General features: G+C 41.9%; 1 protein-coding gene across 1 annotated transcript in view; it reads left to right on the top strand.

The window, feature by feature from the left end:
* VWC2 (von Willebrand factor C domain containing 2) overlaps nt 1-24585 on the top strand; it is a 97825-nt gene extending 73240 nt beyond the window's left edge. Inside the window, exon 4 of the mRNA XM_029062271.1 lies at nt 23994-24585. Coding sequence (XP_028918104.1) covers nt 23994-24145 — 152 coding nt within the window. The 3' untranslated portion in view covers nt 24146-24585. The remainder of the gene's footprint in view (nt 1-23993) is intronic.
* The last annotated feature ends 2254 nt before the right edge of the window (nt 24586-26839 follow it).

Raw genomic sequence — 26839 nt, 5'->3', positions numbered from 1 at the left:
GGAGTCTACACGGTCATGCTGATGGCCACAAAAAGGAATCCGGAATTTAGTTTGGGAAAATGATGCCATTCCTCTGGTATGCTTCCAAATCAACAGGCTAAGAGGATAATTGAAAGTCCTGGAATCAGGCTGGCAGAAGTTTTATAGGTGGATAATTGTGCTCTGAAAGCATATTGACGAAAGACATGCTAATTGTTCGGAACCTCTATTTGGAACTGGCAGAGTGCTAAGGACTGTCAAGCCTGAAGGTTATTTTGAAAGATACGTACCAGGCTGAAGATCACAAGCCCTACATAAGAACAAGAATCTCCCCCGGGGGTAGAGTTGAATGTTGTCACTGAATTATGTCATCCAAAAGCGAAAGGCTAGAAAAAGAAGTGGAAAACCAAATCGAGGAGACCCAACTTGTTCTTTGATAGACTGAGGGTGGAGCCAAATAGGGAGATCAGCTTTAATTCAAACTGTAAGTTTATACAGCAGTTGTAGTGACAGTCAGCATTTATGCTTTCCTATAACAAACCTAGCCTCCACACCTCCTTCCTCTAATGCCAACTTACTCACTGTACCTCATTCATGTGTATCTCTTCATGACCTCTCACCTAAGTCCTACCTCTGGTCGGGAATGCCCTCCTTCATATCCGACAGATGATCACTCTGCCCACCTATAAAATGTTATTAAAAGCACATCTCCTCCAGGAGGCCTTCCCTGACTAAGCCCTCATTTCCTCATCTCCCATCCCTTCTGTATCACCTTTTCACTTGTACTTGCATGTTTTGTTCATACCCTTCCCTCAGCCCTACAGCACTTATGTACCTATCCATAACTTATCCAATCATATTAAATGAATATAAAACAGCATGGCCTAGTGGCAAGAGCACGGGATTGGGAGTCAGAGGACGTGCTTCCTTCCTCAACCTTCTGACTCCCAGGCCTGTGTTCTATCCACTACACCATGCTGTTTCTCTCAAGAGTATACTCACTACACACTTGATATCTACACCACCCTCAGCCCCAGAGCAATATGTCAATTTTTCACCTTTTATCTGGTCTGTAATTTATATTTATGTTGGCCTCCCCATCTAAACTGTTCATTCCTTGTGGGCAGGGATCATGTCTACAAACTTTACTGTACTCTCATAGGCGCTTAGGAAAGTGTTCCTCATATAGTAAGCGCTCAACAAATACCATTGATAGATCAATAATAATTGTGGTACTAGTTAATCATGTATCAGGTGCTAAGCACTTGGGTAGATAAACAATCAGCTCAGATCTGGGCATCTCTTTCTTCCTCTTCGCCTGTTGGGGGGCTAGAAGTCAGTCACATTTACTGAGCTCTTACTGGGTGCAGAGCACTGTACTAAGCTATTGTGAGAGTACCATATAATAATGTAACAGACTCAGTCTCTGCCCACAATGAGTTTACTGTCTACAGGCTAGAGGTGAACAAATTCTTCACTTTAGAAGCAACCTTTAATAGAATGGAAACAGTCTTCCAATTATCTGGGTAAAACTGATATTAACAGATAGCAAAGCAGTGTTAATAATGGTTTTCATTGGAGTTTTTCTGATATGAATGAGGGGATCCTTTCGGTGCAGGAGTTACTTTTTGCAGAGGAGATCTGGGGGTCCTGAGGTTCTGGTGACTTGTCTGAAGGGGGTCTTTCCCTGAGATTTTCTTATCTCCTCAATGACCTGATCAGTGGAGACCAGAAAGAGGACTGACGGGGGCCCATGGCTGGTGAAATTCCTGGTGATCTATCACAGTAGCATGTCTGATTTGGAACTAAGAAATGTTTCACCCAGACAGGAGGGTGATATTAGGAGAATAGACCTATGGGAGAAGAGTCAAAATTAACAGTTAAATGGTACATTACAAACTGTACTGGTTAAGAGGAATACTGTGGAATCCCTGGTTTAGACATAATAATAATGTTGGCATTTGTTAAGCGCTTACTATGTGCAGAGCACTGTTCTAAATACTGGGGTAGATACAGGGTCATCAGGTTGTCCCACATGAGGCTCACAGTTAATCCCCATTTTACAGATGAGGTAACTGAGGCACAGAGAAGTGAACTGACTTGCCCACAGTCACCCAGCTGTCAAGTAGCGGAGCTGGGATTCGAACCCATGACCTCTGACTCCCAAGCCCAGGCTCTTGCCACTGAGCCACGCTGCTTATTATAATTATATTATCATAGGCTTGTCCTTTAGGTCACCTAAATAAATTGAGAAGAGTGAGTAGGAAATGTTAGATGATAATGGTATTTGTTAAGTGCTTACTACATGCTGAACACTGTACCTAGTACTGGGGTAAATACAAGCTAATCTGGTCACACATGAGGTTCACAGTCTAGTTAGAAAGAATAGATGTTGAATCCACACTTTGAAGATGAGGGATCTGAAGCACAGAGAAGTAAGTGACTTGTCCAAAGTCACAAAGCAGATAAGTGGAGGAGCTGGGATTAGTATCCAGCTCCTCTGACTCCCAGGCCAATGCTCTTTCCTCTATGTCGCACTGCTTCCGAAGTTGGGAGAAACTGTAAAACTAGAGCAGAGATAAATAATGGAAAACTTCAGTTATCCTCACAGAGATTGATTAATTCATCAGAGTGAGAAGAGGTAAGATTTTTGCATAAGAACAATAATTTCTTTGGAACAACTAGTTCTAGAACCCATGAGGAAAAATTTAAATCCACACTGGATTTGATTCTGAATATGTCAGGACCCATCATATGATATATAATATAAGCAATACTGAACATAATATAGAAAATATAATATATAATATAATATATGATATATATATAAGCAGTACTGAACATAACTCATATGTAACAGTTGGTGGGAGGAAAGGAGGCATAAGGATTTTGAAATCTGGTAAAAAGGATTAATGAAAAAATGCTGACCTTTGGGGAAAAAGAACAGCTCAAAAACCCCCATGACCTCTCTCTTCATCCCACCCCTTGCTCTCACTGTTCACCCAGCTTGTTCACCCCAACCTCCTGACCTGATTCCTCTCTCTTCTTCAAACCCCATATTCGGTCTGTCTCCAAATCATGTCGGTTCTTCCTCTAAACATTCCCAGAATCTGCCGCTTCCCCTCCATCCACACTGCCACTATGCTCTCCCAGACATTTGTCATATCTCACCTCAACAACTGCCTCCACCTCCTCACTGAATTCCCTATCTTTCGTCCTTTCTTCTCCAATCTCTAATTCGCTCTGCTTTCCACACCATTTTTCTTAGCCTCGGTGTTGTGAATACCTGTCTTCCTCTCTCCCAGAACCTCCATTGGTTGTCCATTCCTCTCTGCATAAAATGGTGGCATTTATTGAGTGCTTACTGTGTGCAGAGTACAAAGCACTTGAAATATTTGGCAGAAACTCCTGACCTTTGGCTTTAAGCCACTCAATCATCTTTTTCTTCTCTACTTAGCCTCACTACTTGTATGATTCGTGAGTGCAGGGAGCATGTCTTCTAATTCTGTTGCCCTCTCCAGCTCTATTAGATTGTACTCTCCCAAGCACTTAATATAGTGCCCTGCACACAGCAAATAGTCAATAAATGCCACTGATTGATTAGTACAATATACTCTTCTAACAAACAGTTGGTTCTCAATAAATGCAATGAATGATTCAAACCAAGAGACACTTTCCCAAATGTCAAATGGCCACTAGAACAAAAGTCCCAACATGATGTGCAGCGTGTACTAGTTTCCTTGTATTGTACTTTTCCAAGTGCTTAGTACAGTATTCTTGACTCAATAAATACCACTGATCTATTGATTCTAGGGAATGATATAGTGTAATATATCACTCAGACATTTTCCTCATTCCATTGAAATTGATCCTTAAACTGGATAAGGGCAGAAGACCTTCTAGTAACAGCTCCTTGCCTGTAAATATTTTGGGCTGTGTTGCCCAAAAGCAAAGTATCCTAAGGAAAGAGGGGGACAGGGAGAACCAAGAGCAGTTGGGAAGGCTAGAGGGTTATTCCCATCTACCAAAGGGCAGTTTTGCTTTGCTTCCACCACATAAGTGTCAGAATGCATTTCCCAATGTCTAAGAAGCTGAGAATGCAGCTACTGCATTCACCGAACCTTTCTCTAAGCCATAATAATAATAATAATAATAAATAGTGACGGTATTTAAGTGCTTACTATGTGCTAAGCACGGTTCTAAGCACTGGGGAAGATACAAGGTAATCACTTTGTCCCATGTGGGGCTCACAGTCTTAATCCCCATTTTACAGATGAAGTAACTGAGGCACAGAGAAGTTAAGTGACTTACCCAAAGTCACATGGCTGATAAGTGGTGGAGCTGGGATTAGAACCTATGACCACTGACTCCCAAACCCATGCTCTTTCCATTAAGTCATGCTGATTCTCAGCCACCTGAGAAGGGCCAGGCTCCCTGGGGGATGGAGGTACTGAGGAGAGCGAGAGAGAGAAAGAGACATCGAGAGAGAGGGAAAGTGAGAGCGAGCAAGGGGGCATGCCACCTCCTCTCCCCTGCAGGTCTGCAAGACAGAGGCAAGCAGCGGTGAGGCTAAGGAGGAATTTTGTGGATCCGCTCAGCCAGAGTGGGGTTCTCTCTCAAGAGTCAGAGACCTTCCACACGGGGCTTTCCAGCCTTGGAGAGCCCCGTGCGTTCTGACAGATGGGGAAGACACAGGGTTGGGCTTCTCCCCTTGTGAAGCAGAGACTCCAGCTGACCTCCCCTGATTCGGTTATTTGTAGTCACCAGCCACCATGTTACTCAGCAGTGGGGATAATTCAGCCAGTCTATATCACCGAGGTGCTGATTCCTTTCGCTTTGTGTTTCTTGGCGAAAATGAGCCTGGGTTTAGGATGTGGGTCCGGCGGGAGACTTGGAACTGCTGTCAAGTACTCATTTGGAAAAAGTAAGCCTTTGGGTACAGCCACTGAAAGTGGCCCAAGGAGAGGAAGTCACAAAAGAGATAAAATTCATTCATTCATTCATTCAATAGTATTTATTGAGCGCTTACTATGTGCAGAGCACTGTACTAAGCGCTTGGAATGAACAAGTCGGCAACAGATAGAGACAGTCCCTGCCGTTTGACGGGCTTACAGTCTAATCTGGGGAGATGGACAGACGAGAACAATGGCAATAAATAGAGTCAAGGGGAAGAACATCTCGTAAAAACAATGGCAACTAAAATGCAAGACCATTACTGCGGATTTCAATTAATTCTGACATTTTATCCTGTTTTAAGATTTCTCTTTTTTTCTGACTGTCAGAATATGCCTTCAATCACTCCTTGTCGACACAGCTTTACTGGGTCTGAATAAATATGGCATAATTAGCTGAAAAATGTCTTCTTAATTACAGGTGTGTGGTTATTTTATTTGCTAAGTCTTCATGTTTAAAGAATATGACACAACATGCCAAGACTATTTAAAATATGAAGCCTAAACTTAATCAGTACGCTCACTTAAAGGTGATCAGACTGGTGGTATAAGTCTGATTTATGTGGATGACACGCGCCCCAAGTTCTCTGCCTCTTTCCTTTTCCCTCTACTCTTTTCAATAAATATCCATAATTCTGGCTACCTCTCTTCCCATTTTTTGTGGCATTTGTTAAGAATTACTCTATACCAGTCACTGTTCTAAGCCCTGGGATAGATACAGGGTAATCATGGACATATAGTCCCTGGCCCATAAGAGATGTAGTCTTAATCCCTGTTTTACAGATGAGGTAACTGAGGCACAGAGAAGTTAAGTGACTTGTCCAAAGTCACACACCAAAGTGGCAGATATGGGATTAGAACCCAGGACCTCCGATTCCCAGGCCCGTCCTCAATCCACTAGGCCACGCTACTTCCCTTCTTCTAGACTCCCTTGAGTTGCATTTTCAGAAGGAGTTTGTGAGTTGCTGCAGGGGGGAAGCAAGCTGCTAGCAGCAGGAGGGAAGGAGGCCAGAGTCTTCTCCCCAAAGGGATTATTCCACCCTGACAATCAATTCGTCAGTCAGTGGTATATACTGAACACTTACTGTGTGCAGAATACTGTACTAGGCACTTAGGAGTGTAAGATACGATGGAGTTGGCAGACATGATCCCTGCCTACAAGTAGTGGCCTAGTGGATAGAGCATGGGCCTGGGAGTCAGAAGGATGGGATTTAATCCCAGTTTTGCCATTTGTCTGCTCTGTGACCTTGGGTAAGTCACTTCTCTGTGCCTCAGTTACCTCATCTGTATAATGGGGATTAAGACGGTGAGCCCCACATGGGACAGTGCTTCAGGGGTCTCCCTTGCCCCCTCCAACCTCTCCCCCCTTCTCTCTTTCTACTGCCCACTCCGCTCCTCTGCCGCCCACCTCCTCACCGTCCCCTGTTCTCGCCTATCCCACCGTTGACCCCTGGGCCACGTCCTTCCGCGGTCCCGGAACGCCCTCCCTCCTCACCTCTGCCAAACTAATTCTCTTCCCCTCTTCAAAACCCTACTTAAAGCTCACCTCCTCCAAGAGATCTTCCCAGACTGAGCTCCCCTTTTCCCTCTGCTCCCTCTACACCCCCCTTCACCTCTCCACAGCTAAACCCTCTTCTCCCCCCTTTGCCTCTGCTCCTCCCCCTCTCCCGTCCCATCCCCTCAGCACTGTACTCATCCGCTCAACTGTATATATCTTCATCACCCTATTTATTTTGTTTAATGAGATGTACATTGCTTTGATTGTATTTATTTGCTATTGTTTTAATGAGATGTTCTTCCCTTTGATTCTATTTATTGCTATTGTTTTTGTCTGTCTCCCCCGATTAGACTGTAAGCCCGTCAAACGGCAGGGACTGTCCCTATTTGTTGCCAACTTGTTCATTCCAAGCGCTTAGTACAGTGCTCTGCACATAGTAAGCGCTCAATAAATACTATTGAATGAATGAATGATTATGGCTGCCCATCTGAAATCTTGCAGCATCTCTTCAACATTCCAAAAGCTCTTATAGACAGAAGCTTAGGGCCCCTCCATGCTTGTAGTTTTCTGTAGAGATGCTGTGCTTTCTTCATGTCCAAGGCAAGGCCTTGGAGAGGTTTATTTCCTCAAAATTCAGCGCTAACAAATACCATAGTTAGTGTTGTTATGATCTAAGGTCGTGTCTCCAAATGTTGGTCAGCTTTCTACCTCTATATCCTTCCAGGTGGTAGAAAGACCTGCTGAGGAGTTCATGAAAGTGGTCACACAATCTGTGAAGGATTCCCTCTTTATCTGTGATGAGGGTGACCAGGAAAGATAGCCCATGATGTTTATTGACAGTGGCAGCCATATCCTTCCTCTTACCCAGATGGACGATGTGAGCATTTATGACTTCCACTAGGCTTTTTCCCATTCCCAGCCTGTGGCCTGGTGATAGGTAAGCTTTCTGTTACAGTTGTGCCTGCCATACTTGTATAACAAATGCCATCTGGACCAGCCGTCTTTCTGTATGAAGCTGATCTATAACCTTAATTACTTGTGATGTGATTGGTGCAAATGTGAGGTTCTGTGGAAACCACTCCAGATTGCTTATAGCAATTTCCAAGATCATCAAAGAGCAACTGTTAAAGTAATCCTTCCACCTGTCCAGTACTGTAGCTCAGCAATTTTCCCATCAGCTTTTAGGATGAGATTAGTGCTTCTACATTTTGGCCTGTAGACTCCGTGATACCCTTCTTGCTCTCCCTGCAGCCAGCCGTTGCCCACAGCTTACTCCGTTTCACCTTCCACCCCTTTTCTTTCATTTCAGCGGGGCCTAGTGGATAGAGCCCAGATCCAGGATTCAGAAGGACCTGATACCTGTGTTTTAATTCTGGCTTCCCCACTTGTCTGCTGTGTAACCTTGGGCAAGTCACAACTTCTCTGGGCCTCATTCATTCAATAGTATTTACTGAGCACTTACTATGTGCAGAGCACTATACTAAGTGCTTGGAATGTACAAATCGGCAACAGATACAGTCCCTGCCCTTTGATGGGCTTACAGTCTAATCGGGGGAGATGGGCAGACAAGAACAATAGCAATAAATAGAGTCAAGGAGAAGAACATCTCATAAAAACAATGGCAAATAAATAGAAGCAGGGTGATGTACATCTCATTAAACAAAATAAATAGGATGATGAAGATATATACAGTTGAGCGGACAAGTACAGTGCTGAGGGGGAGGGACGGGAGAAGGGGAGAAGGAGAGGGAAAGGGGGGAGAAGAGGGTTTAGTTTGCCTCATCTGTAAAATGGCGATTAAGACTATGAACCCTATTTGGGACAATTATCTTTTGCACCTATCCCAACTCTTAGTACAGAGTCAGGCATATAGTAAGTGCTTAACAAATACCATAAAAAAAAATCTTATGAAACTGGGGTTGTACGAGATGCTCTGCATACTGGTAACTTCCTTGTCCATGTTCTCCCTCTGACCTGATATTCCCTCCCCTTCCATATCTGACAGACCACCAACTCTTCAAAGCCTTAATGAAATCACATCTCCAAGATGCCTTCTCTGATTAAACCCTCAATCCCCCTTCCCAACCTCTGCTCTGTGATGCCTATGCTCTCTGAGCTATACCCCGTAAACACTGGTTATTCACCCCACCCTCAGTCCCGAAGCATTTACGTTCATAACCTTACACTCTCCAAGTGCTCAGTAAATGCTACTACTAACAATAGGCATTTAGCATGCTATTCATCAAGTGGGGAAAATGAAACACCAAAATATTTTCTATGTGGGAGATGGTTAAATTGCTGACCAAATCCCTAAAGTCCACTGTCAGTCAGCAATTCCAAAAGTCTAAATTAACTGTTTGATAACCTCAATCATAGTTAAACCTGATATGAATAGGATTAGAGGTAGTGCTAAGGTTAGTATTGGGGTAGAATTAAGGTTAGGTCAAGAATTAGGGTGGGGTTAAAGATAGAATTAGAGTTTAGAATTTTAGAGTTGAGGAGCAGGTGCTGATACTTAGTATTTTAGACAATCAGATTGTTACTGATTGCATGAGATGAATGATTTATAAATGATTGGTATTTTGGTATCCAGTGATTTGTTGCTCTGTATTTATAAATGACCTTTGCATGAAATGTCTTCTAAAAAATTCTCCATTGTCATTTTTCATCACAAAGGTGAAAAATAAGGTTATGTGCATTATTGCAATGTAGGATGTCAAAAACAAAAACAGAGAATAGCTCCGGGCCAGATCTGGGTTCAGATTTCCAAAATGACGTTCAGCTTTATTATCAAAAATGCATCCCTGTTTTCTAAATTCGAGTTTGACACTATGTCAGACTAGTTAAGAAAAGGATGTAATTCTTCCAGGTAGCCATCAGTATGCTTCTCCACTAGACTGAAACCTTCTTAAGAGCAGGAATTAAGATGATTTACTCTATTGTATTGTACTCTGTATTGTATTGTACTGATTGGCTGATGGATTCATCAGGGAGGGAGGGTCTTGGTCAGTGATTAGGCAGTGGATATTTGCCATTATTTTTAAAGCTCAAATGTGTGGTGGCTATTTAGGGTTTACTACAATTAAGTCAGAAATTCATTTTTATAACCTGAAAAAAATACTAAAGATTCATTTACTAGATGTGGTCGTAAATCAAATTTAACTTTTAAGTTGCCTGTTGGATGTTTTGCCAATTATGGCCTGCCTTTTCAGTTTTGTCACATTTAAAATTATATTATCCTCTCCCTTCATTTGTACTGTTGTGGTCTTATATTAACATGCTGTCCTGAAAATCATTTGTAATTTTAGGTAGTTCCAGTGTAGCTTGAGCAAAAGCAAATATAGCTTTGAGATAGGCATTAAGTATCATCTGTTTTCTTAGCTGATGTATTCTACTTTGTAACCGATTTGGATATTTTACCAAGACTACTATGTAAATCTTTTAGAATGGATTTAATGAAATGCTACGAATGTAAAACCCAACTGCAATCCCATAACATCTGCTCTCCAGTCCTAGTACTTCTCTTATGATCCTGGGTAAGATTAGATTAAATTCCCATCTTGGTCCAGTGTAAAAAAAAAAATACTATTTGCAATAGATTCCCCTGTCTCCTTTTACCTTCCTTTTTCTGCATTTTTCTTGTATTTTCTTGCATTCCTTGCTACCTACGCCACTCCATCATTCTCTTTTGTATGTGTTTGAGGCAGGGGGGAGAGGAGGTGTCTAGCCTTCAGCTTATCTATTTCTTTCTTCCTCTCTCCCTTTCCTTTAATCAGTGGTATTTATTAAGGGGTTACATTGTGCAGTGCATTGTACTAAATTCTTGGGAGGGTAAAACACATTTCCATGCCCACAAGGGGCTTACATTATAGAGTTTCTGTCTTTATTTTGGTATTACTATTTCTGTCTCACAACTTCCCTTTCTCTATAAACCCCACGCACTAGTTATTGTCCTTTTCTCTTTTATCATTATTATTACTATTATGGTATTTGTTAAGCACTTACGATATGTCGAACATTGTTCTAAGTGCTGGGGAATTGTATTTTCCAAGCACTTAGTACAGTGTTCTGCACATAGCGCTCAATAAATACGAATGAATGAATGAATGAATGAATGAATGAATGAATGAATACAGGTTAATTAGGTCAGAAACAGGCTCTGAGCCACATGGGACTTGCAGTCTAAGTAGGAGGGACAACCCGTTATTTAATCCCCATTTTGCAGTTGAGGTAAGTGATTCACAGAGAAGTGAAATGACTTGTCCAAGGTCATACAGCAGTCAAGTGGCTGAGCTGGGATTAGATACGATTAAATACGAATGATTGAATGAATGAATGAATTAGAAGCCAGGGCCTTTGACTCACAGGCACGTGCTCTTCCTGCTAGGCCACACTGTTTTTTTGTGTTCAGTTTTCCACTCTCCAATTTCTTCTCCCTCTACTCCTCTGTACTCTCCCTTTCCAGGTCCCACTAAAGCAGATGCTGCTTTGTAGCGTGCTCTCTTCCTTTCCCTGGTCTCCTCTACCTCTGTTCCTCTCTGTTCTCTGGTTCCTTGTCATTTTAATCCTTCCTTCCTCCACTGAAATAAAGCGGTCGTATATTGACCTCTCTAGCTAACATTTTAGAAAGATCTGGATGGATAAAGAGACCTCTTCCTTAGAGTGCCACATCATCTCAACTCTCTCTTCATTGATTTTTGTCTTTTGTTCTTTGGTGCCTTTTTACTTATTCTCCTGGATTTGATATCCTTCTTCCCATCTCTGACCCTGCTACGCTCTCTGTTTCTGACTGTCTCATCTCTTTGGGTCTTGTTTTCTGGACTATGTTCCTCTGTTCGTATTCTGGTAGACCTCTCTGCTTTTGATTTATTCAGAAGTGAAATTAGGACACTGGAAACCAAGGAGCCTGGAACAGCGTGACTTAGTGGATGGATCACGGGCCTGGGAGTCAGAAGGATGTGGGTTTTAATCCCGGATCTGCCGCGTGTCTGCTGTGTGACCTTTGGCAAGTCACTTACTTCTCTGTGCTTCAGTTACCTCATCTGTGAAATGGGGATTAAGAGCGTGAGCCCCATGTGGGACAGGGACTGCATCCAACCTGCTTAGTTTGTATCTTCTCTAGTGCTTAGAACAGTGCTTGGCACATAGTAAGTACTTAAAAAGTATCCATAATTTTTATTATTATTATTATTACTCCCCCAACCCCACCCCCCAACACTTCCCCCCCATCCTATCCCTTGGGATTTCTTCTACCTCTTCTCCCCAGTCTTTCCTTTCTCTTTCCTTTCTATTAGCCTTCCCTCAGGGCAGTGCTGGGAGGAGGGTTGGAGAATGAAGCGTGAGGAGTTTCTCATTGTTGTTATTATTATAATAATATTATAATATATATAATATATTTAACATATAATGTTGCTATTATTATTGTTATTGTTATTTCTCATTGTTAGGTTGTAAACTCCTTTTGGGTAGCGACTGTGTCTGCCAACTCTATTGTATTGTAGTCTCCCAAGTGCTTAATTCAGTGCTCTGCATTGCACTTCAGTCTTATTGGAAGGTGCCCAAGTTAAGTGGAGGAAATCCAAGGCAGAGGCAAAGTGGGTTATTTCACGCCAGCCCTGTGCCCTGGTCTCTGGCAAAAGCAACTTGAAAGGAGATGGATAGGAACCTCTTCAGGAGGATCTGGGAGGAGATGGATAAAACCCGGAGAATAGAACTAATTTGTAAATAATCTCTTAAATGTGGATACCCCTCCCTGCCCTTGGATTGTGAGCCCCATGAGGGACAAGGATTGTTACAGCCCTGATTTTCCTATATCGATCCCAGTTGTTAGTTCAGTTCTTGGCACATAGTAAGTGCTTAACAAAAACTTAAAATTAGTATTATTATCAGTAGTAGCATTAATACTACTAATAATAATGAGCATTGCCAAAAATCTTTCTCTTCTATATGAATATGTGAAGGTTGCATTTCTCAAAGTATTTTCCCCAACCCTAGAAATGGATTGGTTTCTGGTCTGTGAGTCCCTCTAAAATCTTTTTTACTGGAAGCCATGCCTCTAGATACAATCTGTGCATCTTTGTAAAGTAGATTCAGTCTTCATAGGAAACTCATACAACTTATGAAAGAGTTCGAAATGAAAAAGATGATGTATTTCTTAAAGAAGATATGTGGTGTGGTTTGTGGTGGAAAGAAAATAACTGCTATAGCCCTGAAAGCTGAGCCTTATTTAACACCATTCAGTGTAAGAATCTTTTTCCTAGACTGTAAGTTCCTGATGGAAGAGATCGTGTCTAACAACTAAATCGTACTCTCCTAGATGCTTAGTGCAGTGTCCTGCACTAAGTGCTCAATAAGTATCGCTGGTTAATTGATTTTGAAGATTCAGATCCTTTGGATTGCTACCTTGAGGGGGCTGCTTCTTCAACCATCAATTACAGTTGAAGGAAGTCTTCCTCTCCTCCCATGAATTCATTCATTCAATCGTATTTACTGAGTGCTTCCTGTGTGCAGATCACTGTACTAAGCGCTTGGAAAATACAATTTGGCAATAGATGGAGACAATCCCTATCTAACAATGGGCTCACGGTCTAGAAGGCAGAGGGAGTAGCTGAGGGATGATGGACTGAATGGAATCCAGTGTTTCTAAAAGGAATGATTTTGAAAGTAATATAATCCATGGCCTAGAGAAAAGAGCACAGACATAGGAGTCAGAGGACCTGGGTTATAACGCAAGGTCTTCCCCTTGCCTGCTGTGTGACTTTGGTTAAGTCCCTTCACCTCTCTGTGCCTCTGTTTCCTTAAAATGAAAGGAATAAATAAAATGAAGATCTTTTAGCACCTGTTCTCTCTCCCTCTTAGACTGTGAGTTCCACGTGGGACAGAGACTCTGTCCAACCTGATTAGCTTATCTACTCCAGGGCTTAGTACAGTGCCTGTCACATAGTAAGCCACTTGTCTGCTTTGTGAACTTGGGCAAGTCACTTCACTTCTCTGTGCCTCAGTTACCTCATCAATAAAATGGGGATTGAGACTGTGAGCCCCACATGGGACAGGGACTTTTTATAACCCAAATTGCTTGTATCCACCCCAGCGTTTAGTACAGTGCCCGGTACATAGTAAAAACTTAACTAATGCCACGATTACTATTATTATTACTAAGCCATTACAAATACCATTTTAGTATTATTATTCTTATGGTTATCTTATTAGTGAGATGGCACATTAAATTTGAGTAGCTGTTTCTTGAGTTATGAGAGGTCTGGGGAATATAGTGCTATTTTAGGAGACTCTCAAATCCCAAATATTTACAGGAAGAAAATTGAAAATATTTTCATGGGGGAAAAGATAATAAAGCGGGTGCTCACCTCCCCCCCACACACTCTAAACTTATTATTCTTACCTTTTGAAGAATCATCAAAATTTTAAATAACTTACCTAGAAATTATATTTTGGGGGCTATTAAAAAGCACTAAAGTATTAGTAAAACTCAGTATTTCATATTTTTTTAGGGTTTTATAGCCCTATAATGAATGGCAGAATTTGGTTCTTAAGTCCCCAAATGAATACTTGTGCACTTACCAACGTAGCCCATATTTTCTAAAAATATTAAGCTATAATACCTCTTAATGATACATTTCTTCATCCCAGGCTCCCAATCTCTTGTGAAAACACACAAAGAAGAATGATTATAGGTGTGTTCTTTATTCAGCAAGGTCCCCCACATATAAGTCCCAGCGAACACTGTGTTGATACTTGGAATTCCTTTCTCTGGTATTCAACAATTTCAACAGCACAAACATGCCCAGACTGGGTGTATTTGTCAGCAAGCAACCCTGAGTAAGTGGCTTTTTTATGCCTGTGTCTTGGCTTTGTGGCTGAACTCAGCCAAACCTGAATGAGGAATCCCAGCAGTGTATGCCAGCACTGGTCCATGATTGACTGTATTGCCTTCCTAACAGCACTGGTGTGGATCAGGATAAGTTTTCCCACTCTTTGGATGGTAGATAGGGCTGGCTGGGAAAGGGCAGCTCATTTCTCAGCCTGGGGTTAGAGGGTAGATCCCATAGGGAGAATTTGCAGCTGGAACCCTCTTGGATGTGGAAGAGTGATTCACAGATCTTGGGGAGGAAGAGAAGGTGTTCCAGGTTCGGATAACCACACCTTTAGACCAGGATTCAGGGCTTCAAGAGTGTCCACAGTTGTTCACTAACACTTGAGAATCCAGGGTGGGAAAGTCCAAGGGGCGGTTTGACCCTCCGGGCATGGGTGGGAGAATGGCCAACAACATCTGGACCCAAAATGGTGGATCCTCTGCACCATTAAGTGGGTACAGTGGGTAGCCTTTGTGTCAGATGGCCATTCTCCCCTTCTGTCCTCTGAGTCATCTTCCTAAACCCACTCCCTTCTGGATGGCGGGGGAGGGGAGCAGAACCCCAGATTAATCATCTGATTTCATATCTAGGGCAGATGAGCTGCCAACCATGGCATTCCTCATAGAGACAAGACATTTTTTCCTAGGAATTTTCCTAATTTAGTAAACGCTAGAAAGCCCAGTCCTAATCAGACAGATGAAGCTTCTCCAGTAGTGTGTAAAACTCCTAGTGGAAGAGAACATTTCTACTTACTCAGTTGTATTGTATTCTTCCAAATGCTTCGTATAAGAGTTCAATAAATAACATTGATTAAAATGAGATGGTGACTCGATCATTTGCAGATTGGTTTATGGTAGCCTAAAGGTACTCCCTCAGGAAAAAGCCTGATAATTTAGGATACTGGTTCTAAGGTCCAGGTCCAGGGTTTGTCTGCTGTGTAACCTTGGGAAATCACTTAACTCCTTTTTGCCTCAGTTTCTTAACCTGTAAAATGGGATTAAATCCTATTCCCTCCTTCTTCAACTGTGCTTTAGACTTAGAATGTGAGACCCGTATGGAACAGGGACAGCGTCTGTCCAGTTTACTTTCTACCTACCCCAGCGCTTAGTATAGTGTTTGGCATTATAACAAATACCATAATGACTGCAATTAAAATATAATAAATGAAATAGCCGTGGGAGGGTTTTTTTGATTTTCAAAACCCAAAGTTATAACTTGAATCAATTCAGTCTCAAGCTTTGTACAAACCTCTTCTTAGTAGCGAAAGCCCCCCAGCCCCCATGAGTCTAAATTACATGTTTCTCTTCAAATGTTCTATTTATTTTAGGCTTTTGTCTTTTCCCCCCAATGAAAATCATGTTTCTTTGTTTAGAAACTTTAATCACTGCTTCAGTATTCTCAGCTGGGTTTTTTTCTCCATTAGCCTCCTGGTTAAAAAAAAAACCACAACAAAAACCAATGATATCTTTCTTTAAATTATCTTTTAGCTAACACTTTGACTATTTTTGATTGTCAAATTTCTTAATTCTTTTCAGAGGAATGTTCTTGGGAAGCCAACCCAAGAAACTTTTAGAAGAGGCACTTCAGTCATCACTGCGCTAGTTGTTCTGCGGGATTTTCTGCCCCCCTTTATAAATTAGAGAATTTCATATTTAAGATTCCAGATTGTTGGGGACTCTGATTTCCACAAAGGCAGGGGATCGCCAGCTGTTTGTATACAGTTATTGGATAGAAAAATGAGACAAAGTTGAGGCACAAGCTTGGGGATTATTCTTATTTTAATTTTATAGTCTCCAGAGAATGAAATGTAAAGTTAGTGTATAAAACAAAATGCATAACTATGGCAGGGGTCTGCCTCTTTCAGGAAATAAAATAGTCTTCATTGATTTATATTCTGCTCCTCTATCATAGAAGTATTATAAATTACTTTCCCTGTAACTTTGAATTGAGCTGAAGGCTTTAGGGATTTCCCTCCAGTGCCTCACAAATCTCTTTCCTCATCAACATTCGGTGTTCAGGTACATCTTGCCATTTAACACACACCAGGATTTAGCACCATTTTCAAAATAGAAAGTACCTCAAAGGCTTTCCACTCCACTTTATACAGCCCACTGCCATAATCCAGATGTCGCTGAATGTAGTTCTCATTATTATCGATGGATTGCGGTCCATTGAGTTGACCTAAGGTTTTTTGGTTTTTTTGGGGAGAGTTGTTTGTAACACCTACTTAGGGGAAGGTGGAGGTAACTGAGTTTCTATTGTTATTGTTTTTCACGGTATTTGTTAATCGATTACTGTGTGCCAGGTATTCTACTAAGAGCTGGTGTAGATACATAATCAGATTCAGTACTGTCCCTATCCCACATGGAATTCACAGTCTTAATTCCCATTTTACAAATGAGGCAACTGAGGAATAGATAAGTTATGTGACTTGCCTCAGGTCACACAACAAATAGGTGACAGAGCTGGGATTAGAAGTCTTTCGAGACACAATATCCATTTAGTCGACCAATCCATTAATCAACGAATGGTACTTATTGAGTATTTACTGTATACAGAGCACTATACTAAACACTTGGGAAAGTACAGCAGAGTTTGTAGATGCAATCAAAGAGCTTACAGGGGAAGAGAGAGACAGTAAAAAGGATTACAGGTAAGGGGAATAGTAGAGTATAAGAATATTTACCTAGGCAGTATGGGGCTGAGGTGAGTTTCAAAATGCTAAAGGTGTAGACAGCTTACTGTAGAGTCGACCCAGAGGGGAGGGCAGAAAGGAAAAATGAAAAGCTTCATCTGGGAAAGCCAAGTGGGAGGAGATGTGATTTTTGAAGGAAACTGTGAGAGTGAGGAAACTGTTGGTCTGTCAGATAAGAAGCGGGAGAGAGTTCCAGGCCCAAGGGAGAATGTATACTGTAAGCTCGTTGTGGGCTAGTATACTGTTGTATGTACTCTCTCAAGTGCTTAGCACAGTGTTTTGCTCAAAGAAAGTGCTCAATGAATGTGTTACCAACGATCATGTTATCGTTGGTACCTTGTTAAGTAACTGTTTTGAGAGCTCAGATCTTGGTGTCTGCCTGCAGTTTGTCTGGAGAAGTTTTGGGCTCCACGGAGACTTGGGGAGCTGGAGAGTTACAGAGGGGCACAAGAAGGAAGGCTTTCTTTTTTTCTCCACGAGCTTCCTGCAGCCAACACTGGGATGGGGGTGGCAGGCTTGTCTCCAGTGACCCCTTCATCTTCAGTTAGATGTCTGAGTTTCAGCATGGTGACAGCAATAGGGGTTCAGGTAGCAGGGAGCAGGATGCCCCCCAACCTAGGTTAGACGAAAGGGAGTCTTGGAGAGCTTTAGGATCCAGTGGACTGTGGGCTGGGCTGTCCTAAAGTGACTCTGGGACCTATTCCTCCAGCATTTAAGGCTGAGAACCTCCAGTAGGGTTGCATTTGGACACCAATCTTTTGAGCTAGAGTAATAAATAGACTTCTCTTTTGGTTTGAAGATAGCACTGCTGACAATGAGGTTGTTCCTAAAAGTTTGAGTTAGTTGTGTACTCTTTCCAGGAGAATAGAGGTGGCACCTTTTCCATACTGCTGACAAATGGGGTGAGCATTGAGAAGCAGTGTGTCCCTGTGGAAACAGCACAAGCCTGGGAATCAGAGAGCAGCTGTGATGGTTTGCAAGTAGCTATCCTCACTCTACTGCCTGGTTCCCTCTAGGTTCAGCAGAACATTGTAGGGAAAAGAGGTGCTGAATATCATACTCATGCATAATCACCTTCCCCCAGCATTACTGCTCCTGCAGCATAAATGCCCCACCCTGATATTGGGTATAAAAAAAAAAAGATGATTTTTAGTACTGGTACATTCCAGCTCTGCCACATGTCTGCTGTGTGACCTTGGACAAGTCACTTAACTTTTCTGTGCCTCAGCTATCTCAGGTGTAAAATGGGGATGAAGACTATGAGCCCCATAAGGGGCATGGACTCTGTCCAACCTGATTACCTTGTGTCTAACCCAGTGCTTAGAACAGTGTTTGGCACATAGTAAGCACTAACAAACACCACAATTATTATGATTATGATTATGATTATTATTTCTAGATGACTCTAACCAGTGATAGCCACATTTTGGAGGGAGGAGGAAGAGCAGAACGGTGACAATGAGACAATCATTAAGGCTACTTTGGTCTAAGGGTGGAGGAGCAGAAGGATCAGAACTTGAGAAGGCAGTGATGGTGGAGTGAATTTATTAAATTCTTGTTTTATGCAGCCTTTGGAGAGGTCCTACAGAAGTAAGAAATGCAGTCTCAATATATCAGTGTTATTTATTGAGTGCTCACTGTGTGTGGAGCACTGTACTAAGTGCTCGGGGAGCACAATAAAGTTAGCAAATGCAATCCCTGCCCTCAAGGAGCTCTCCTACTTTCCTCTTTATTCTCCCCTCCTTTGTGCCTCCTTCTTTTATTTCTTTTTTCCTAATGCTACAGTCGATTCTCATATTCTTGTTTAATAGCTCCACCACTTTAATTTTTCAAAAATTATGCCAAAAAGTGGGGCATGTATGCGAATAAATATGGTACTTCTGAAAGCTCAGCAGCAGCAGACATCACTGGCTCACCTCCATTCCATTAGCCATTGTTCAGAATGGATTCAGAATGCTTTAATAAGGGGCAGTGGGGTTTTTCCTTCTTTATTGCAAATAAGTCATGTATGCTTTCCCATTAGCACAGTTGGAGAGTTGCCTTAACACCTGGATGATGCTTTTAATAACCAGAGCAATGATATCCATCTTAATATGTGCTTGTAAAATGTCAGATGAAGTATTAATGAAAAGCTAGTATTGAGCCTTCCTGAGGCTCAGTTCCACCAGGAAGTGGGAGAAGAGTAAATCGTTTACTTTGGGGACAGGCAATGACTCGCTAAGGATCCTAGGGAGAGCTGGACTTTAATGCAATGGGATGGAGCATTTGGGATGGAGCATTCTGGTGGAAGTAGATATTGTCCAACTCCTGAAAGAGGCTGGTGTTAGGGCATCAGTCAATATCTGTGCCAGCCTTGGTGAGGTTACTACAGCAGGGCTTCTTGGGTAATTGAAAATGCTCCCCCTGCCATTTTTTATGGCATTTTGTTAAGTGCTTACTATGTGTCAAGAACTGTTCTAAGTGCTGGGGTAAAGTCGAGGTAATCAACTCAGATATAGTCCCTGACCCACACAAGGGACTCAGTCTAAGTAGAAGGGAGAACTTGAATTGAATCCCTATTTTAGAGTTGAGGAAATTGAAGCACGGAGAAGTTAAGTGGCTTGCTCAAGGTCACACAGCAGGTAAGTGGCAGAGAAAGGATTAGAACCCAGGCCCTCTGACACCCAGGCTCGTGCTCTTTCCACTAGATCACGTCTTCTTGTAGGGTATTCTGTAGGGCAGGGTATTCATTCAATTGTATTTATTGAGCACTTACTGTGTGCAGAGCAACTCAGCTCCCTGTAGCCCCTCTTGTGATAATTCTGCTGTGGATGTCCACCTCATCATCATTCATCGTAGAAATTATTAAATGCCTTACTCAGTGCAAAGCACTGTTCTACTGTAGTAGATACAAGGTAATCAGATTAGCCACAGTCCCAATCCACAATCTAAAAGGTAGGGGAAAGAGGTATCATAGGCCATTTTACAAGTGAGGAAACTGAGGCACAGAGAGGTTGTCAATCAAAAACATTTGAGTGCTTACTGTGTGCAGAGCATTTTAGAGAGTATAGTAGATGAAGGATTGGTTTTGAAGTGAGCTAAACTGGCTAGATGCCTGGATTTCTGCAAACAACACTTTGCAGCAAGAGTGGAAAGAGCATTCTGTGGAGGTGATCCAGGGCTAGGGGTTGGTAATATGAGATTAAGAGGATCACTGGGAGAAGGAGTTGAGTTTGATGGAGATGGCAGAATTAAGTGCAAAGATCCATTCTTCAAGAGAGGGGAAGTGGAAAGGGAATACAAGCAGACGAGGTCCTTTTGATTAGCCACAGGAGCCTTAAACTAGCCTGACCAACTAGTTCTGGGTGTGGAGGGGGCTGGGCCAAATAGAAGGACAGTATCAGTAACAACTTGGAGGCGAAATCCCTCCTCCTTTTCCACATACCTCAGAAGAACAACCTGGCATGCCTGTGGTGCACTGAGAACCTATCATTTCTTTAACATGGGAACAAGTACTCAAGGGTGCATAATTATAAGATCATTTAAAAATGTTAGTTCCTGTCTGGCAAGCTAATGATTGATTAAACAACTGACTTGATTGACATTTTCCAAAAATGATTGTGTAGAACACTGTGCAAGATGGAAAAAAGCAAATGCCACAGATTTTACAAAGAATAGGTACATTAGGCTCATTGGGGAGGGATACTGGTTTTAAATTTCTCTCACACGTTTGTCAGGATTATGAAACGTGGTGTTTGTGCAGGTAAAAGATTGGTTTCTTTCTCTTTTAGAGCTGAAATCAGCTATTTTTCTGAGGTTGCTAACCAAATTTACATTTTAATTAAGCCCCATTTCATTGATAACACTAGAGTATATAACGTCATAATTTCCCGGAAGCTTACTGTGATATCAATTCAAAAAAGAACTCATAAAATACATTACAGGACTCGCAGACATATTTGGAACAATTGAAGAGCAATATGATGATACCAAGTTCCAATTAAAACTTGTCTAAACAATTCCCTCAGCGAGCTATAATTATTTTTAGAGATTCAAAGTTTCCTTTGATAAAAAACCTTCATATTCAGGGGATTTTACACTCTTTTAACAAAAATACCCCAACGGAGGTTCTTATCGTCAGAAAAAAAGCACCCAATTATAAGATACAAACTACACAACAAATTGATGTCAAAAGTGTTCAATAAACACTGCTCCATGCTTCAATTAGGAAGAGAGGAAAGATTTTTATTGACAATCACATTCTTGAATGCTTGAAAATCAAACAGAAGCAATGTGAAATTGTGAAAATTAGGCATTTCCTCAAGGCTCTGGCCAAGAGACACAAGGAGCTTTCCAAATAACCATGGCAATTAGGAGGCAGTGTTGCCTAGTGAAAGAGCATGAGACTGGGAATCAGGAAACCCAGTCTCTAGTCCTAGTTCTGGCACTTGCCCTGCCATGAGACCTTGGACTAGTCACTTCTCTGTGCCTCCATTTCCTTATCAGTAAAATGGGGACACAATACCTGTAGGTTAATGATGGAGAAGCAAAGTGGGTGGGATGGGTTGCATTGAGAGATAAGCGAGATTATTGGATGGGTAGAGCTGATTGAATGCGTCAAAGCTGATGGTAAGGAGTTTCTGTTCGATGCCAACGTGGATGGGCAACCACTGGAGGTTCTTGAGGAGAGGGGAGATATGGACTGAAAGTTTTTTTTTTTCTTTTAGAAAAATGATCCAGAAAGCAGAGTGAAGTATGGACTGGAAAGGGAAGAGACAGGAGGCAGGAGAGTCTGCGAGGAGGTTGATGCAGCAGGCAAGATGGGATAAATAAGCGCTTTGACCAGCATAGTAGCAGTTTAGATGGAGGAGAGGTGGATTGTGGAGGTATTGTGAAGGAAGGACTGAAAGGATTCGGTGGCAGACTGAATGTGTAGGTAGAATGAGAGAGATGAGTCAAGGATAATGCTACGATTATGGGCTTATGAGACCAGGAAGATGGTCATGCTGTCTACTATCATAGGAAAGTTGGGGAGAAGAAAGAGTTTGTGTGAGAAGACAAGGACTTAATGGACTTAATAAGTTGATTCTATTTTTATAGATTCATGGGCTTAATAAGTTATGGACTTAAGTTGAAACTATTTTTAGAGATTCATGGGCTTAATAAGTTATGGACTTAATAAGTTGAAACTATTTTTTCCTATTGCCAACAGCAGATATTTTCCAATAATGAATTTCTAATCCTTATACTTTATATTTTATCTTGCCAGACAACATCCTAGTTAACAGTGAAATGCTGCATCTAGTAAATCTATACTACAACTATCTCCCCACTGGAGGAAGGAACTCGAGGTGAAAAATGCACAACTGGGATAATTCCTAGTCTCTAGGGTTCTTTGCCCAAAGGACCAGATTAAGAATAGTGAAAAAGTGCTTTATAGCTACTGGTAACATCTTCATTCTGCTGAGTAAAATGAAGAGCCTATAGAGCTTGTGAAAAATCAATAATGTGCATATTTAACAGTTCCTGGTGATATAGGAATAAATTGAAGAACTGGAGGAGACGCTACCTGTTTTTACCTGAAAATTACCGACATATGTTTGCACAGAGAAAGCAATTTCCGGCATGTTTAGAATTCATACAGCAGAGTTCCAAGAAAAATGGCATAGACTTCCTCGCAACTTCTGGTATTTTCCTATGCCTTCATCATGTTGGGTTTCGCGTAGGCGGTGCTGTTTCCTTCCCAAGTAAATGAAGTGTGCGCCTCTCCAGCCAACTCACCACACAAATCATCCTCTAAATGAAACTGCGGCTGCTCAAAATATGGAGGAATAGGTTGCATTGGCTTGCTTTTCTTTCCTTGCTTTTATTCCTCACATTTCTCAATTAGAATGCTATGGATGGGTAACATTTGAATTGTCTTTTAACTGACACGTAGAATACTAAGCTGTGTGCAGAGCACTGTACTAAGTGCTTGGGAGAGTACGGTACAATTGAGTAGGTAGTCACGATCCCTGCACTCAAGGAGAAGGAGCATGACAATGGATAGAGCATAGGTCTAGGTGTCAGACGGTCATGGGTTCTACTTCTGCTTGGCCGCTTGTCTGCTGTGTGAGCTTGGGCAAGTTACTTCACTTCTCTGTGCCTCGATTACCTCATCTGTAAAATGAGGGATTGAGACTGTGAATCCCATGGGACCGTGGACCACCCGATTAGCCTGTATCCACCCCAGCACTTAGTACAGTGTCTGGCACATAGTAAACACTTAGCAAATACCATTATTGTTATTATTATTACCTCTTGGTCTCAGGGATGCAGGTTGTTCTTGGAAAAGAAAGCCACTGTTTCTGGGTCAGCAGCTACCATGGTTTCCTCCACCTTGTCGCCACTGGGATGACAAAGACTCGTGTTCCCCTCCTCCCAGCAGTGTGGAAATGGCACTTAGTCCACATGGGGCCTGTTACAAGAGGCGATGTGGAGGCACAGCAGAGAAACCAGGACACCAGCAAACCAGCTCCCACCAAATCCCAATTAGGCCGAAACTGGTGAGTGGGAGAAGCAGAGAACAGGTAGGATTTAGGACTTATTTGTCCTGGTGGGATGCTGGAAGAGGGAGCTTTTGAGACTTTTTGAAAAGAATAATGCCTTTTATCTTGAACCTGATTCTCCTTCGGTGTCTGGGGGAGTGGAGCCTTGGTTAGGATAAGAAGGGTACCACAGTCAGAGAGAAGAAGGGTGAAGCAGGAAAGAGCCAACTCAGCTGATCCCCAAGAAGATTCTCCTTGCTGTTTTCTGTGTTAAGGGCTGCTTTTCTTCAAAGGAAATATCACTGTTCTTCAAACGAAGACGAGAATGGCCTCAATCCAGGCAGAATATCATGAAGGTAGAGTTGGTAGGAGTGGGGCAGACTGGTATTTTCCACTGGAACCTCAAGAAGAGGAAACTGAGCTCGCCCAGACATACCGATTCCAGATCGAAAAGAACATAATGCATTTCTCCCCCCTTCTGCTTTATTTCAGGGCCAAACTGTTTTGCAGAGACTACTGTCATCCCAGCTGGTCGAGAGGTGAAGACTGATGAATGCACTATATGTCACTGTACTTATGAGGAAGGCACGTGGAGGATTGAACGGCAAGCAATGTGCACTAGACATGAATGCAAGCAGATGTAGAGATCTAAAAGAACCACAAAACTCGGATGCTTTTCTAAAATATTTCACTGATGCAGACACTCTAGGTGACCCTGGGAAGTCTCAATCAAAAGGGAAATTTTTTTTGTGAGGAGAAAATACTGGCCTTTTGGTTTTCATGGTAACCATTGCTGCAAGAGTCAAAGAAAAACACACATTTAAAATGTCTCCGGACTGAGAGATTCCTATTAATTAAATGTACTATTTTCACAGTGAGTACACTAAAGTACACTCTATTAAATACTATATGTATTTCTGTAAACCCATTAGAGAGCTTCTATTAAATGTTTTATATAGATACAGATTAAAATACTGAATTACCAAGAGTCCCTACTGTGTAACTTTGCTCACACATTTTTCTGGGTTTTTTTGGATCAATAAGCTCCTTTCCAGTGGGTGACAATATTCCACCATCCCCCTACAAATCAGGTAACCACAGTTATGAGGACTCTGTCAAATCACAAACAAGAAAATTTCTAAATCTACTCTTTCTACTGTTCATTCTTATGTCTAATATTCATTCCCTAATGAAATTGCCCAAGCCACAAACACAAATCATTGCCACAAAATATTTTGCCAAATTTTCCACATCTTTGTTTTTTCATTGTGAAATAACCTAGAGGCACAGAATCACCAAATGACTCATTTTTTTAGCTGGTCTGATCAAAGTTTTGGCATTACCTCACTATTAATCTCAAAAGTACATTTCATTTTAAAGTACATTTTCCCTCCTAATCATAATTTGACTGCACTGACCATTCATAACATGGGAAAAAGAAATTTCCATTACTATTTTCTTCATCATGCTAGGTCAGGTAAACAAGAGATGGACCAATCCACACTTTGAAAATTATATAAATAAAGCATATGCATAATCAGCCACATCTGTCCCAGATAACCCTATTGCCTTAGAGATTTCTTATCTTCCCACATGATTGGGTATAAGGACCAGTGTCATGGTACTGCTATGGCTTGGAAATGACTTGATGGTATAAGACAAGTCACAGACAGATCAGCCTGGAGAGCAGAAAGTGGTAGAGGGGTTGCTATCCTATAGCAAATGCCCTATAAGGAGACAGAGACAGGACGAAGGTGAATCAAACCAACCAGTCCAGCCAGGATCTATATTTACATGTAAACAATGCGGGGCAATGAGTCGATCCCGTAATGTTCCTTTCAACTACAGTTATACGCATGGATAGGACTTGACTCTCAGTACTGTCACATTTGGATAAAAAAGAATAGATACATATGAATATATATGCATATATTTATGTACATGCGCATGCTGCCCCCGGGTCCGCCCCACCAGTTAAACTCTGCAAAACCATGTCAGTGAAAAATGCTGTGTGTCAGATGCATTCCAAAGTTGGGGAGGTGCATCCAGATTCTGAAGCGCTCTTCCCTCACGTGGATGGCAAGAGCAGCCTTACCTAATCACATGCTGGGCCAGGTTGCACACACTTCTTCAGGGCTGGGAAAACTCACTGTATTTTTCCTCCTGGGTCGGGTACTCTAGACTCCATCTGCACAATCAGTGCATTCCTCCAGGAGTCTTGAGGTGACAGACAGGGAAGTAGTTTCAGGAGAAAAGGCGACGTTTGGATGGAGAACACCAGACAACTTCACTTCTCTCCTGAGTTAGGACTAGTTACCAATCACTCTGGATAAGAGGCCTTCTCTCCCAGCTCCCTGTAGCTGCAGTCCAGAAGGTCAAACACTGGACTGAACGGGAAGGGAGAAGTCTCGTCTCCCCTCCGGGTCAAGATGGGTGGATGGCTGGTGTTCTCCTAAGGAAAACACATGTCCTTTCTTTTATAGAGAGAAAATATCATTCAGACGGTCTACCATAACCTACTCAGATATAAGACCAAAATATTTAACTCTGGAGAGAATTATCCTTGGCTAATTTTAGTACGGGAAAAACAAAAAAATCCATTAAACTCACCAGAAGAATCAGCACTTGAAATAGACATACATGCTGAATAGGTATATGCTATTTACTTTTTAGTGAAATTTAGGGTATATGGAAGCTTAAAGAACAGTGAATTATGACTCATTTACATCTATCTTTAGAATTTTGGCATCATAAATTTGAACAATACAGTGTTTGCAGGAAGAGGGATGACCTAGTGGAAAGAAGACAGACCTGAGAATCAGAGGACCTGGATTCTAATCTGGGCTCTGCCACTTGCCTACTGTTTCACCTTGGGCAAGTCATTTAACTTCTCTGAGCCTCAGTTTCCTCATCTGTAAATTGGGGATTCCATACCTGTTCTGCCTCCTCTTTGGAGTGTGATCACCACATGAAACAGGAGCCATGTCCAATCTGAAAATACTGTATCTACCCCAGTGCTTAATACAGTGCTTGGCACATAGGCACTTAAATAGCATTATTATGATGATTAATGTGTAGTTTCTGCCTTTAGTCCAGAAAATCTCTTGCCCTCAGAAAGCTCCTGTAGAAAAAACAGGGATCACGAGAGAGATGCAAGATTCATCGGGGAAAGAATTATGGTTGACACGTCCCTTGATGTCAGTTTTTTGCCTTTGAGATTTTGACTCTTTCACAAGATTTCTGTATGAGACAACGAATTATTCTGGGATGTTTCTTCTGATCTGTGGGCTCTTCCTGCAGTTCTTGAAGTCACAACTCTGGTCATGGGTGACTCAAAC

This window comes from Ornithorhynchus anatinus, chromosome 4 (assembly GCF_004115215.2).
Source record: "Ornithorhynchus anatinus isolate Pmale09 chromosome 4, mOrnAna1.pri.v4, whole genome shotgun sequence".
Lineage (NCBI taxonomy): Eukaryota > Metazoa > Chordata > Mammalia > Monotremata > Ornithorhynchidae > Ornithorhynchus > Ornithorhynchus anatinus.
The sequence above is the reverse complement of the archived record's forward strand: the minus strand, read 5'-3'. Positions and strand labels throughout refer to the sequence as shown.